Raw genomic sequence first — 15,735 nt, forward strand, 5'->3', positions numbered from 1 at the left:
GGATTTGAAGCACGGTTAGCCAAACAATTTTGGACAGAGTTGAGGATGCTCACAGTGGAGTTTACTACGAGGGTAATGCGCCAATTTGGTTCGAAGAGACTCACATCACGTTGCATCGACCACCAAAGGCTCTTATCGGCTAATGATAGAATCCGAAACGTGATAATACTTATTTACTTACATACACACTTCCACTGGCCTATTGCTTCGCCAACTACGGAGTAGGGTTGAGCCTCTCTGAGAAGATTAACTCAATTCAAGGGATGAGCTGTCTGGCGGGTTTCCGCATTAGGTTCTTTTGTGTTGGTTATTGAATAACTGATATTTATCTCTGGATTGAAGTGTCGATGGCTGGCTTGCGGCATGGTTTGTAGAAATGCCAACAGAGTGATATCCGAAACTTGACCTCTTGGTTGACTCAGACTATGTGTCTACTGTAGAGCAGAGGGTTGGTTGCGCGTTCCGAACTCACACTTTGTACCCGGTGTATCATTGAGAGAGCGAGCATGACGCTCACAGGAATCATCATATTGCTTTCGGGAATCCATGGCCCAACACACAGACACACACACTTTGTACGCGCGCAGGCACGGCAGCTTCTTTACAGCCATGATGGAAATACTATGCATTCGTCGAATCTTGGGGTTTCAACAGCATTATCACAACCGCTCTCCTCTCGCTTGCGCCCCCATGTTGGCTGGAAAGCCCACGCTGAAACCTCCCACGCTTTTGAGAGACACCCCCCACGCCCCCCTTCTCTGAGGCTTCTCATCTTGTTCTACAGCGCGCAGGCAGGGTAGCAACTCAGTATGATGTATCTGAATGTACAGAGTTGGCTGTTGTGCTGTTGTGATGCAACGGATGGAATTGCCAATCGACCTTTTGCAATGGCGTGAGTTTGCGTGCGACCTTATAAGATTGCAGTTATTGGTGCACTGGAGCTGTATGTATGCACTGAACTGTACATATGGCTCTGACTGATAACGAACGGACGAACTTTTGCTCTGCAACACTGAAAGGATATTCCCTGACAACCCCACGTCTGGGGGCGAGCTACGAACCTCGATCACACCGGGCTGAATTATCTTTCCGTGTCTCTATGTACTTTTCTCGATCTCGACCATATCGCTCCTGAAGTCGTTGCAACCAATGCGTTTGTAGCTGTAGAGTCGGGATTTATATGAAAGTAACCTGAGACAGATTCATGATACGTATCCGTGCTGTTTCCCCTCAGGGTCCTCACACCAGCCTCCAAAACAAGACCACAGACACCCTCGTTACCCCAGAGGCTCATCGCCGCAAGCCGAGCATCCAAGTCAGACATTTCAAGACATTCATTCGCCAATGTTGAGGTAGGCGCTTGAGAGCTGTGAATGAAAGATGAAATTCTAGATACTTGTCGAGTCTCCCTTGACTTGGCCTTGACTCGCTTGGTATAGGAAATAGATTGAGAACGAGACTCTCGCCTAGACTTCTGTCGCCATCTCCAGCATATACTGGACGTGCATGCGTGTGGAGTACAGTACATATGCATGCATGCATGCATGCATATACGGTACGGTAGATAGATACGTTCACCTTACCTGTGTAGATGGATGCCGTTTAACTGGCTGACTGGTAGACTGGGTAAACACCAAAGAGGATCGACGTACTGCTCGCCAAAGCCTTGATAATTGACCGACCAGCCCTGGGCACGATCTCACCTGCCTTACCTATCCTTTTCTACTGCAACACGATGCCGCTGAACTGGGGAAAGATTGAGGAGTACCCAAAGATGGGATCGGATATCAGGAAGATCATTGGATCTAGGCAAAGGGCCCCGTCTTCACCCACCTGTCGCAACGCAGATAGATGCACCTCTAGTTACGGTAGCTCATGAGTTGAGTTGAGTTGCTTGAGTTGCAACAATACCTACCTACCTAGTTACAATAATTACCGACTGTCTCTGTTGGTCACCTCAGTATTGCGACACTGCACTCCTCCTCTCACCGTTCCCCTCAACTACCGATAATCTGACCGTAGCCGCAGCCAGCAGCACTATATCTACGTCCATCATTTTTTGTGACTGCGTCTGTATCGCAATCGTAATCGCTCTCTGAAGTTTAAAGGTCTTCTCATAATGAGGAGGAGGTAGGGCGATTGAGCGCCATCCACAATCATCTCATCGGTCCCTTGACATGACAGAGTTTATGGATTGTCGTCAGTGTCCTTGGACTACTATCTCAGGTCTAAGGTACTTTACCTTACCTTAGTTAATACTATAGATACTTACGCATGTACTCTACAGTACTGCCCTACTAGAATTTTGGTAGTAATTGACTTGCGGTCTCGAGGATACCTAAGGTCAAGGCCGCCGCCGTCTCTGGTGGCTTCTTACCTTACCTTATCTCCCCCGCTCTCCCTTCCTTCTTCCCACAAGTGACCTGAGTGCCTACCTAGGTATGTACTATTCCATCATCTCTCCCTCGTTTTTATCCCCGCTCTTTCTCAGATTCGCCTGGATGCCTTCTGACTATCTTACCTTACCTACTTACCTATATTCCCTTCTCATCGTCTTCAATCACTGCGACTTATTCATTCCTCCAACTTCTTCATCCTCCTCCTCCTCTTCCTTTCTTTCATTGTCCAACCCAGTTGACCCGGAGCAGATTCAATCACCAACCACTACCCTTAACACCCACTGTAACCGTCTGCCCAATACCATCGCAGCGGGCGCAAGACTCCGCTATCCGGCCGGTGACCGAAGTGTCAGTGCATAACGAACGAACAGTAAGGACTCGACCAGACCACACCTGGGCGGTCCCCACGAAATTCGTCACCGCAACTGGGTCTGGGGGAGGTCTCTAGTCGCTTCAACGCCACCACGCCTCGACCAGGTTTAGCTCATCCCTGGCCTGCCATCCCCATCCATCCCTAGTACAGTACACGCCCAGGAAAACACACACACCCACAACACCAGCGCCGGGTTACGCTACGTACTCCTCCGGTACAGTACGCTAGAAACTAGCCCCAAACAGAACCTGTCCACCTGCCCCCAAGGACCCCGGCTACGGCTATCGCCTGCTGTTTGCTCAAGCACTTGTCCGGGCTCTTTAGGTTGACTATACGCCTGCAACTACAAACTGCTATAAGCCTGGCCCCCCACCCACATTGTGAAATCCATTCTATTCTCTATACTTCGTACCTACGCTAGATCTTCGACTCTCTCGTCAATTCATCTCAAATCGATAGCATACCTAACATACGTTTTGTTTGCCTTTGCACTCGCCTGTATCCATGAGTCTCTAACCTCGAGCCCTCCCAATTTCACCTTTCCTGGGTGCTTCGGCATTGACAAAGATTCCTCTGGTTTTCCTCACACTCCCATCATGGCTGTCGTTCTTCCATCCGACGACAACGGTTACTTCGCTGGCTCCGGCCTACGACGCTCACATTCTCGCTCCAACTTCATCTCATCGAATTCACCATTTTCCACTTCTTCTCACCTCAGCGACCATTACAAGCCTGCATCCAAGTCTTACGCCGAATCTAACTCTTCATCTGCTCCCTCGTCTCCCCGTACCGTCCACGCCGACTCTGTCGATCTCTCCTACGCATCTACTCCTGCCACTAATCTCTCTATTGCCTCTGACTACGACGACAACATTGGACTCGCTGAATCACCTGAGGATCACTTCATGTTTCCGTCCTTTGCGCAGGAGAAATTTTATGTTCACCCAGAGATCCGCCCTGAAATCCACCATGATGACAACCTAGAGCCACCGCCCAGTCCACGAACTGGCGACTCTTACACTGTTTCTCCTGCGGAACACGAGAACTCTGAAGAGGTCTCTGATGATACATCGAGGCCCGAAACGCCTGAACATGAAAAGTCCGAACATGCAGCAGAGGACGACACTGCAGTGTCAAGTCGACCATCCCGTCAGGTGGATTATCTATCTCATGAGTGGAGAGAGGAAGATATCTGGTCATCATGGCGATATGTGGTCACTCGACGGGGTGAGTTCCCCAACAGTGCTCGGTTAGAGAATGCTTCTTGGAGGACCTGGATGAAGGCCAAAAACAATCTCAAGACCATCTCCCCCGAATCTCTCAACTGGTTTGTTTCCCTCGAAATATTCCATTTGACTCTACCAAAATGCTTACGTTCCCTAGGCTTAAGGATTGTGATGTCACCTGGCTCTATGGCCCATTGCAGTCGGGACCCAAGAACCTCCATCCTACACATACTGAGCCTTCGAGCGTGTCGTTATCCAAAGCTGACTCACTGGTCAACCTCAACAAGAAGCCTATCCTCAAGAAGAGAAGCATGTCCGAAGTGATGCTTCAGCGATCACTGTCTACAGCTTCATTATTAAAGCAGGCCACCGCGGCTGTCAAGGCCCAAGAGACACGAGGAATTCTTCGGCCACACCTTGGTCGCTCATCAACAGATTACTTCGCCTATCCCTTCGCATCACGTCGGCTGAGCGGAGACAGCAGCAGTGTTGCTCCTTCAGTCGAGTCATCTGGAATCATTTCTCCCAACTCTGAGCGAAAACACATTCACTTCAATGAGCAAGTCGAGCAGTGTATAGCTGTCGAAGCCAAGGGCGAAGATGAGGATGAAATGGTCGATGAGCACTTTGTTTCAGATAGCGACTCAGATGATGGCGTGATGATGAAACGAGTCAGGACCAAAAAGAGGCCCATTTCTCGACGCAAGGCTATGAAGTCAAAGCCAGCTGCTGAAGGCAAGACAATTGCCATGTTGCCGTCCACCACCCTCAAGTATCGGGAAGACACTCCTGAGCCACGAGAGACTGCAATGAAGCACTCCCGAAGCCCTCTCATGTCTCCTTCATCTTCACAGGAGACGCTAAGACCTACTAAACAATCAGGAAAGTTCTTTTTCGGTGAGGAAGACCATGATGATGGTCTTGACGACGCTTTATTTAGTCCCCGCTCAGGGTGGGCGTCACCTCCCAGCGAAGGTGCCAATGGAGGCCTGAGCAGATCCATCTCGTCAGGCAGTCTTTGTGAGGAGCCTGCGGGCATGCGACGCACACCATCCGGTATGTTTATGCCTTATGAGGAGGGCGAAATACAATCCGGAGACGGCATTTTCGGTCGAGTTATTGACACAGTCAATACAGCCCGTGATATCGCCCACGTTATTTGGAACGTTGGCTGGAGGAAGTAATGGATACACAAGCGTTCGACTTTCTTTTAGCGACGCGATTGGATTTTGAACAAGCTTATAAGCTTGTGACTCACTCAGTGTGAGCTGAAACGACGCCATGACAACATAAAAAAAGCGCATCTATCTATATACGGGAATTTCGGAGATAATTGGCATTGATCGGCCATACTACCGCGACTATCACGAAGTAAAGGCTTGTTGACGGGGAGTCTGTGCCAGTGTCACGACGACATCTTGGAAAGTGGCCCCGGAATCGCATTTCTATCTTTGATGCACGGTCTGCAACAGCGAATGGATGGAGACGAAAGGGCTAAAGAAAAGCACCGTGTTTATTGTGGAAGAGCTGGGGTAGCTGCGAGGGATTTTCATGGGTAAAGGAGAGGCAGCTCACACCAAAGGCGCCATCAGGCTTTTCTTTTTACGATGGAGCAACCTACCCCGTGACGCCCCCGGTACCCGGGTTCCGACTACGAAATCGGGGCAACGGGAAAAAGCCATTCCAGAGGTCACAGGCCCGGGGGATATTCGGCGTTATAGTTTTTTTGTTCCCGTCTTCCTTTTGTGGCAAGGGTTTTGTTTTTTTCACTTGATGATATCCCATGGGCAAGTGGGTACTACGGATCACAGACGGCCTCGGGCGGTTATGGACTGATCAGGAAAGGGAAGGGAAGGGTACAGGCCATGGGGTCAATTGATTTTTTTCGGCGACTACGGCGACTCTACGGGACGGTCAAGGCCAGGCAGGACAGGGACAATTTAAACAAAGGAAGAAGAAGAACAAGAAGGACACAAACGGCAAATGGCAACAGGACCGGGTCTTCAGTGCAATGGTGAATTGGTTGTACATAAAAAAAAGAGACAGGGGGTCGCATCTCGACGTAATCGGGCGGACCGGACGGAAGCCATGACAAAACTATACAAAAGCATTCATGATATAATAATATGGTGTTCCCATCATCTCGATTTTTTTTCTGACTATTTGCCCATGTGAGAATCTGTGCATGCGTCCCTATAGCCTAACGTGGCATACATTTATTTCGTCATCACAACGCAGGTCAATAATAAGTAAGCTTGACAGGGGACAAATGAGGGTTTTGACTTTGCCGTCCCTTGCTGATCATACTGGCCCTGAAAACTTAGTCGTCCTAGCCTTTACCTCTTGCAGACAAATTCGACTTTGCCACATCCGAAGCGCAGCTTTACGAAACGGTCCAATCAACACATCGTCTATGTCGATCACCAATTGAGATGCAAAGCAGCAAAATTGTTGGGGAAACAGGACGCGGGCTGGTCTGTTCTCTCTGTGCGCGTGACCGCATTCCACGTGCCCTAGCGAAGTGCCCCAGAGTGTCAAGCATGTAAAAAAAGACGCTGTAATTCGTAGTATGGATGTTTTGGCAGGGATATGGGTTGTTTGAAAGGATGTCGTGTGAGTGTGTGTGTCTGTCCGTGAGGCTATTAGCCGAGGATATGATGCTGCTTACAGTAAGGGAAGACTTGCGTCGATGGTCACTTGCGACATGCAGTATTGGCATCGATGGAATTTTGTTAATATGTGGTTCTATAAATGGATGATCTACTGTACATCTCATGCTTTAGATTCCTAAAGCTACCGCAAGTTTGTGCTGGTCATGTAAAAATATGGTACAGGTATGATACAAGTGACGTGCATCGGGCAAGGGGGAGATCTGTCGTCAGCTATTCCCCCCTTAAAATGGTTAAAATGGGTATCGTCATTTCAAGCACGACACCCCCGAGGACCACTTCACTGCTTCTGTCAATCAAGTCTACAGGCAAGAAACCCCATGTTTTTCTTACGCAGGGGGCAACTCGATAGGATGTGCGAAAATGCGGGGAAGAGATGAGCGACTCCACGTCAGTCGATGGCTTATTGCTGAGAGCCATTGAGAAAAAGGCGGAGAGACGTTGGAGCGTGGAGACAGAGGAAAGAGATGTGAGACATAAACACCGCCAATCTCGCTCACGATGCTACAAGCCATGGTTTCGCCGTCAAGGCGGTGACGCTCAAACTTAGTGTTTCTTTCCACCCCAACAAAGTCTTGCTTCGAGAAGACCAAAGAAGACCCTGGGGCGCAGCTCACGAGGCCGGGGCCAGGGACGGGGCGTCCGGGGAGAGTGCCGGCTGGCTAACGTCCCTGTAGTTCTGCCCGGGTGTTTGGGTAGTGCTTGAGCGCTTTGACAAACATGCTGCGAGCGTGGACGTTGACATTTGCCAGCTCAACATCGAACTTGTCGCCCACCTTGATATCCTTGATGAGCACGAGGCCATCGATACCGTCGGTGGATAAGAGGGCCGGCATATCGAATAGGTCTACCCGACCGGACACGCCTTGCTTCCAACGAGCATCAACTGTGAAACTCATGCGCTTAGGTGCTGTTCCTTCAAACTGCCAAGCCCGCACAACCGCCATGAGCATCCACTCTTGGGTGCCGCGAGACACAGTCCGGGCCATTCTCTCGCGCATACGCAACAGTGAGAGCGTGTTGGGAAGTGTCTCCTCCGTGAATGGCAATATGTCATTCAGATCATCAGTCTTGGGGTCTAGCCTGCGGTTTACCTGCCGCTCATGTGCCAATGCTGCATGAATTTGCCAGTGGACAATGAGGTCAGAGAAACGGCGAAGAGGAGAAGTGGCTTTGGCATACATGTCCAGACCGAGCATGAAATAAGGGCCGGGTTCTGCCGACATCTCGATGCCACCAGTCAAGCGTGTCAGCTCCTGACGTTGCGCTCCTGAAGGAGCGATGCCCTTCTCGAGCAGAGGGTAGAGCTCTTTCGTGGCGTATTCGAGAAGTTTGGTCCTATTCGTCTGCGAATTGGCGTCTCGTCGGTACGGTAAAGGGATTTTACGGTCAGAGCTCCATCGAGCAGCAATCTCACCGGCAAGCACCATTGTGTTAGTCACCACAGAGGCACCGTTGAATGCGTCGTAGCCGACCTTGATATAGGGGTCAGCTGGCAGGACCCTGGTTCCTTCTGCTTGCTCCATGGGGACATCTTCGAAAGCCACAGTAACGGAAGCGCCTGGCAAGAAAACTGGCCAGGCCCCCTTTTCCAGACGCCTTTTCCTGAGAGCCTGAGACAGACGGTGAAGGATCAAAAGGTCCTCTTTGCTCCTGTCATCCAACTCCTTAGCTGACATCAAGGGGCGGTTCGGTGCCACGTCTAACTTGTTGGGTGGCTCGCCAACAACAAGAGTCTGGTCAGATACTGGAGGGGGTGGAGGTTCGTTACAAAACTCAGCAACATCTCTTGGATCCAGGTACTTGACATTGTGCAAAGTACCTGGCTCGATCTTGTAGTCTAGAAGATCTCCGTACTCGTTAAGCCTGGCACTAAAGGTCAGGGCTGGTCGACCATCAGCAAGCGAGTATTGTTCAACCAAACTGCCCGACTTGTAGTCTCCTGAATTGTCCAGACCCAGATCGTTTGGAAGCATGGCCTGAAAGTGGCCAGGAAGGTAGATATTCTCAGGTATCAGCTCGAGGAACCTGCCCAGCTCAGAGTTGGGTCGAATACCGGATGCTGGATCGGCTGTATGCACGTGAATCCAGAATTCGTCAGGTTTGTCTGTTCGTTCTAAAGAGATACCATCATCAATAAGTATGGTAGAAGGGGCGTCAATGCAGAAGACAGGGGTGTCGGCCCAGTCTCGTCTGGCACCCTCCGCCACGTCTGATCGAGTTGAGTCCTCGATATTAACTGGAGTCTCTCGAATGAGGCCGCCTCCACTCTGAATCCTGACTTCAGGGAAACGAACTTTATAGCGGGATGGTATTTCCCATGGCGGGATTATCCCCAACTCTTGTAGGAAGGTCCATGCGCAAGACTGATTCAGATCAGCACCCTCATATAGATCCAGAGCTCGCAAAATGAGAGAACCATCAGCGTGGAAGTGTGATGAATCCTCGAACAAGTCGTAGCTTGCCCACCACTCAAGAAAGCGAATGAACTCTATGTGTTTCCTGGACCATTCACCGGTTTCAAGAGTGACTCCTTTAGTTGGAGTGAGGATTCCAAAAGGCGTCCACGAACGCTTATTCCTGTTGGCAAGAACGATTTGTCTTGCCTTGGAAATGAAAGTACCAAATGCCGTATCCGACATATCAGAAGACATCATATTTCCTGAAGTCTTTGCCATTAGATGAATATACTCGCGGATCATGAGAGTCACTCGATTGATCATCATGAAATCCTGATACGGGAAAATCTCAAAAAGATGATCCTTTCGATGGCAGTCAGTCGAAGGGCTTAATGGCCTGAAAATAAAGTCGTTTCGTAGGAGCGCTGTGTGAACTGCGTATAAAGCAGCAGGAGGAAACCGGGTGCCCCTTTTGAGGGAATTGGGTAACAACAAGTCGGCAAGCTCGAACAGACTCAAGTATTTGGTCTTTTTCCCATCTGAGACCAGCGATCTTGCTCTGTCTAGATTGTTAAGACTTGTCTGGAAGGCCTCGTCCGCTTCCAACATGAAATTCTTCATTTTGTTGATCAGATAAGCACCAACGTCTCGCCCAGGACCCTGGTCTTGTTTGCGCAATTCTTCGTACTCGTCCGCCGTGGCATTGGGAGGAATCAGAGAAAGAACTGGCTGCAGCTCCTTGGCGGCGGCGAACTTAGACACCGAGAAGAGCGCTGAGAAACCCATGCTCATCACCCATCTTCCAGTATTGGTATAGAAGTGATACCGTTGACCAAAGAACCCCAAGTATATAGCAAACAAGGGTGTCCGGGAGCCAGGCTGCTTCATCTCAACAAGGTCGCCTGGAGCATGGGACTTGTGCCCAACAATGCCGACTTCAGCATCCTCCTTACTGTAGTTCTCATCTGGGCCCACCATGCTCACTGAATCAGACTTGAAATTATCCAATTCGGATGAGCCAGTAGATTGAGGACGTGTGTTGCTATTGGTGACAGTGTTCCAGAATGTAAGATCCGGGACAATTGGGGTTACCTCCCTGTCAGGGTCGTTGATAGCGACCCATTCTTGCAATCTTTGCCGAATTGGCCTCTTGTCTACTGCAGGAGAAGTTTTGGGAAGGGATGTGGGAATGTTCGTCTTTCCAAAGGCACCCCGAGGACGGTTCTTGGTTGAGGTAGCGTACTAGGATTTGTTAGTCCATGACATGTTTGACATGGTGCGAGATGAAACAAACGGTATAACGTCCACTCGAGGACTCCAAAGGCGTAGAAAAAGAAGATCGCAATCCATTAGGGCAGTTCGAAAGACATCTGCAGCAAACGTACGGACGACCTGCGGACCGTAGCATTTTTGCAGTATATCACAAATACCCTGTATCAAGCAAGGTAATTACGGATACAACTCGAAATGTTGAAGCCGACGCGAGGCTGAAAATTTTACTACCTGCGTGTTGGGCAACTTTCACAATCGCGAGGTCACATGACATGGCGCTTTCTACTTTAACTGAAGTGCACCTACTCCGTATTAGCCTCTATGACCTTACCTTAGTACCTGAACTTGGACTTGTACAATCACTCATCATGAACACTACCACTCACCGAAATGTTGCATCGGTGCACATACGCTGGTGCTTCCCGTCTCCCCGCATACTTCACGGAAACCTATCAGCAAAAGGGGCTCGATTGAGAAGGCATTGAATTCGCTACTATTATTGGCAATAATCCAAGTCGACAATCAATTCAGCCCCAAACTACGGATAGCTAATGACGAGTAGTTCCGTTCTGAGAGATGTCTAGAGATAAAGACCTTCTCTAATTGGAAGGGTACCCTGCTCTGTCCTGGTGCCGAGCATAGCCTAAATAACGACGGCTTGGAGCCAAGCAGCGCGCGAGATTCACTTCATTTGAGTCAGACGATTCCGATGGATCGACATTGCAAATCCTATACAGGGGCTACTATTGATACAGAGTCTTACATACAAATGAGCAGATCACCAAAACACGAGAATATCAGTCAATTCATTGTCTGTTGACTTGATGCCAACTGACGCTTCATCGCAGAGTACGGATACAGCCCATCAAAGGCTGGAAAGGCTAGAGCATCTCAGGCAAGACAAACTACCGTGCGATGTGACGGTGAATACGAAGTGCAATTATAAGATTGAGGTTCCGACATCAAGCCTAGCTGCTTCGACCAGCGAGAACCCGGCCACCGACTGACAAGCTTTTGCCCCGGCTTTCTCGGATTACTATATCTATTAATTCCCCGCATATGGAGGCTGCAAGATATCTATTGTGCCGACAGGGGAGCCTTTTGAGACAGGAGCTTCTGGCCCTGTTGCCAATACGAGGCAGCTGTTAATTACGCAAAGGCTCAGACTGAGAGAAAGTGACGACAAGGTGACTCGCTGAGCGTCACTAAAACAAATAGAACGCTTGAACGGAAACCCCTGGGTCCACAAGCGCGAAGCCACCTCCGCTAGGGTAAATTGGGGGACCATGGCTAGCATGGCAGATGCAGGAACAATCTCTTGACCCCACTCGCCGACGAACCGACTGATTCGAATTTCGAACAGAGTCAAGAACCGGCATGACATGAGGATTGTTGTATAGATGAAATTTGTGAAGCAAGATACCGCGATAGCCGGGGCGCTACCCTTGGAAGCGACTCTACTTTGGAGATGCAAAAAAACTAGTCTAAGCATGATGCGTAACTTGAAAACTCATCTCCCGCGCGGGTTCACATCAATCGCGCATCTCAATCGATGTCAACTCATCTCGATTCCCCTTGTGAATAATCAAGTGACCAACCAACGGTCATAGAAGCCTCGTCCTTGGACTAATATCGCTTCTTATTCACCACAGGTTCTCGCGACAGAGGCAACCCTGACCGCTTAGCTAGCTGATTGGTCTCGAACACTCGACCCCCCTAAACCAACCACCTTATTTGGGAGAGGCATGGCATCGACAACGTGAGCAAATGCCCCTTGGGCTGGTTGAACCCACGAGATTGCATCGTGCCCCGTGCTCCACAAACTTCTCCTTTTCGTCCATAACCCCGGCCAAATGCTGGGGTTTCTAGCGCTGTCAAGGCAATGATAGACATATTGCACCAACAATGGTCCACGTTTGGGACTGGGCGACTAGCACCCCAGTTCATTTCATGAGGCACAGGGCACATGAGGACAGGCCAGGGACAGACGGGTACCTGAGTTTTGGCCTCCAAACGCCGCTATCGTGCATCATCTCAGGTACCATCTCAACCGCTATTCTCGACTAGGGCCATCCTTTGTCAATGCCATGACCCTCTGGGCACTGCAGCCAAGGCAAAACAGACCGGGTTGCAGGTAGAGGCAATAACAGTTGATCTGCTCATAATATGCCGCTCTCCTCTTCTTTTCTCTGATTTTTCTTTTCCCTCACGGTTCCATCCTTCGCGAATCTAGAGAGCATCTCGTTAATTTTCGCTTTCGTCCTCTCGTTTTCCTCTATTCCATTAACCGCTTCACTCTTTTAGCGGGCATTCGTTTCCTACGCCAACTACAAACTCTTACATTTACGTACAGTATTTGACATTTCGGAGCTTTTTTTCAATATGAAGGGAGGACTTGCTGCTGCCGCCGTTGCGGCCATGGCTACCGGTGCTCAGGCCGCTTACCCTCACCACCGCCGGGCTCATGAGATGTTCCGACGTGGTGGAGAGGTCTGCGTTCCTACCTGCACCACCATCTGGACCACTTACTATGGCGAGCCTACTCGTATGTCAAATATATCGGTATTCAGTTGTATAAACGCTAATCGCTGCTTCAGTTGTCCCCAACCCTCCTTCTACCCCCAAGCCCACCAAGGAGGCCGTCACAACTCATGAGGCTGTCAAGCCCAAGCCCACCACCGTTCATGAGGTTCCTACCTATGAGGCTCCCAAGCCTGTTGCTCCCACCACCACCAAGGTCGTCCCGGTCATCCCCGTCCCGACTCCGGAGGAGTACAAGTGCCCTACTCCCGGCACTTACACTTTCCCTGCCACCACCATGACCGTCACCGAGTCCACCACCGTTTGCGTTGGCGAGACCACCAAGGTCCCCGCTGGAACCCACACCATGGGAGGTGTCACCACCATCGTTGAGACTGCAACCACAGTCACTTGCCCCTACGCCAAGGAGACCGAGCACGAGGGTGTCGTTACCAGTGTCATTGAGACCACCACATATGTCTGCCCATCTGCTGGCACTTACACCATTGCTCCTATCACCAAGACCTGCGAGGAGGAGACCGTCATCGTCTACCCTGTCCCTACCAGCTACGCTCCTGGTACTTACACCGCCCCTGAGCAGGTCGTTACTGTCACCGAGACCGACTACGTGTATGTCTGCCCTTACTCTCAGTCCGGTGTTCCCGCCACCACCAAGGTTCCCGAGGCCCCTAAGCCCCAGCCTCCCAAGGAGACTAAGCCTGTCTACGAGGCTCCTAAGTCCCAGCCCGAGGTCACCAAGCAGGAGCAGCCTACCAAGCCTGTTTATGAGGCTCCCAGCAAGGTCCCCGAGACTCCTGCTTCCACCAAGCCCTCCTATGAGAAGCCCTCCGAGGCTCCTAAGCCCAAGACCCCCAAGAAGCCTTCCAGTCCTGGAAACCTGAAGGGTGGAAACGACCACTACGGTATTACCTACACTCCCTACGTCGCCTCTACCGGCAAGTGCAAGGGTGCCGACCAGGTTGACAAGGACATTGCTGCCCTCAAGGAGGCTGGTTTCCAGATCATTCGATCTTACTCTACTGACTGCGATACACTCGAGACTGTTGCCCCCGCCTGTAAGAAGCACGGCATTGACATGATCGTCGGTGTTTTCGTCAAGGCCTCTGGCTGCACTTACGAAACCCCCGATATCAAGGCTCAGGTCGACGCCTACGCCGAGTGGGCTCAGTGGGACCAGGTCAAGCTCTTCACTGTTGGTAACGAGGCTATCATGAACAAGTTCTGTTCTCCCCAGCAGCTTAAGGAGCTCGTCACTGTCGTCAAGGAGAAGTGCTCCGGTTACACCGGCCCTTACACCATCGCCGAGACCCTCGACATCTGGGAGCGCGAGGATGTTCAGGGTACTATCTGCGATATTGTTGATGTCACCGGTGCCAACATCCACCCTTACTTCAACGCTGAAACCACCGCTGACATGGCTGGTGAGTTCGTCGCTGGTCAACTTGAGATCCTCCGTGGTATCTGCAAGGGCAACGATGTCATCAACCTGGAGTGTGGCTGGCCCTCAAGCGGTAACTGCAACGGCGTTGCCTGCCCTGGTAAGTCTGAGCAGGCCAAGGCTATCAAGTCCATCCGCGAGAGCTGTGGTGACAAGACCGTCTTCTTCTCCTTCGAGGATGATCTCTGGAAGGAGCCCGGTGCTTGCAACTGTGAGCGAAGCTGGGGTTGCGGCTCTTCTTTCACCGGCTACTAAGCAGTTCTGGATAACTTCAGTTCTGATTGCAGCGTGCCCAAGCGTCCTCTGTACGATTCAACCTTCGGAGCATGCTGAATGTTGTACATAATCATGACCAACACCGCCCGGCCACTCACTTCTTCTTTCTTCCTCATGCAACCCTCTTCTCGCCACCGTCCATGCGGTGATTCACATCATTGACATCCAACAAGAGCCTTCGGGAATGGAGTCCGAAAGCCGACGGTCTTCTCTCTCTCTCTCTGGCCAACTCCAGACATCCGCCTCAGGGGGCAATGCATTGTTGCGCGCGTGCATGCGTGCAATAGATTGAGGGAAACGAATCTGGTCGGGCGGTCGAGGACGACCTTCTTGATGAATACTGTTTTTCTTCCACTGTTCAAACGACATGTGAACTCTTGTTACTATGTCATCTTTCCATATGTGTTATTTGCGGCAGCACTTCTTTACGGTAGACGCGTCTTTAAGGCTCTTGAGCGACGGGGTAAGCGAAAGCCTTTTCTTGGGAGAAAGATGATCTGTATGTATGATCTATACTATAGCCGGGTTGTCATTCAGCCTCTGCTTCATAATGCTGTAATTCACTAGTATATCTTCACTCGCCATTGTGCTATGTCTCGTGAGCTATCGTATACAAAATCCTTTCCTAAGCCGTCTCGTCCTTGTATCGCCTGGTGACCAACTCCCCCACGCAACTGAACACTCAAACTACCTAAGACATAATACAGCAAAACAATGTCTCATGGCAGATGTACCATAGCAGTCACTGAGGCGCCAATAACAGTAGCGAGCCGTCCATGTCTGGGAGATCCAGCCCTTTAACCACTCAGGCCTCCTAGAATAAGATAGCAAGTGTCCGATCATATTGATGACAAGCTTGAAGAATTGGAACCGGAGGATTCTATCAAGGCGATCAGCGTTATATCACAGTCGTGCTTGACACACAAGCCAGCAAGATACTGGTGCTTCACCCCAATCGGCTTTGCATCCTTAGCAGTGATCTATAATAATAAGAACAAGTAGATGGACGTGATGCTTGGTCACGTCAGCTTAGCGAAAGATAGTCTAATAAACAAACCGAAAAGTCTGTTGTGAAGCCCGCATAGTTCTAGCACAGCCTTCAACTTGGCACACTTCGAATATTCACCAGCATTCTAGCGGTC

At 50.4% G+C, this 15,735-nt stretch overlaps 3 protein-coding genes across 3 annotated transcripts; 2 read left to right on the forward strand and 1 right to left on the reverse strand.

The window, feature by feature from the left end:
- Positions 1-3,368: 3,368 nt before the first annotated feature.
- J7337_000638 (uncharacterized protein) lies at positions 3,369-5,182 on the forward strand (the record flags this gene model as incomplete). Its single annotated transcript, XM_044818386.1, has 2 exons — positions 3,369-4,099; positions 4,156-5,182. The coding sequence occupies 2 exons, from the start codon at positions 3,369-3,371 to the stop codon at positions 5,180-5,182; spliced, it is 1,758 nt and encodes a 585-aa protein (XP_044686088.1).
- Positions 5,183-7,329: 2,147 nt separating this feature from the next.
- Positions 7,330-10,416, reverse strand: J7337_000639 (uncharacterized protein; the record flags this gene model as incomplete). Its single annotated transcript, XM_044818387.1, has 2 exons — positions 7,330-10,308; positions 10,369-10,416. 2 exons carry the CDS (start codon positions 10,414-10,416, stop codon positions 7,330-7,332), a joined length of 3,027 nt encoding a protein of 1,008 aa, XP_044686089.1.
- A 2,304-nt stretch (positions 10,417-12,720) lies between these two features.
- Positions 12,721-14,572, forward strand: J7337_000640 (uncharacterized protein; the record flags this gene model as incomplete). The annotated part of the gene is made up of 2 exons (XM_044818388.1): positions 12,721-12,883; positions 12,936-14,572. 2 exons carry the CDS (start codon positions 12,721-12,723, stop codon positions 14,570-14,572), a joined length of 1,800 nt encoding a protein of 599 aa, XP_044686090.1.
- Between the last annotated feature and the right edge of the window lie 1,163 nt (positions 14,573-15,735).

The sequence above is a fragment of the Fusarium musae genome, chromosome 1, assembly GCF_019915245.1.
Source record: "Fusarium musae strain F31 chromosome 1, whole genome shotgun sequence".
Lineage (NCBI taxonomy): Eukaryota > Fungi > Ascomycota > Sordariomycetes > Hypocreales > Nectriaceae > Fusarium > Fusarium musae.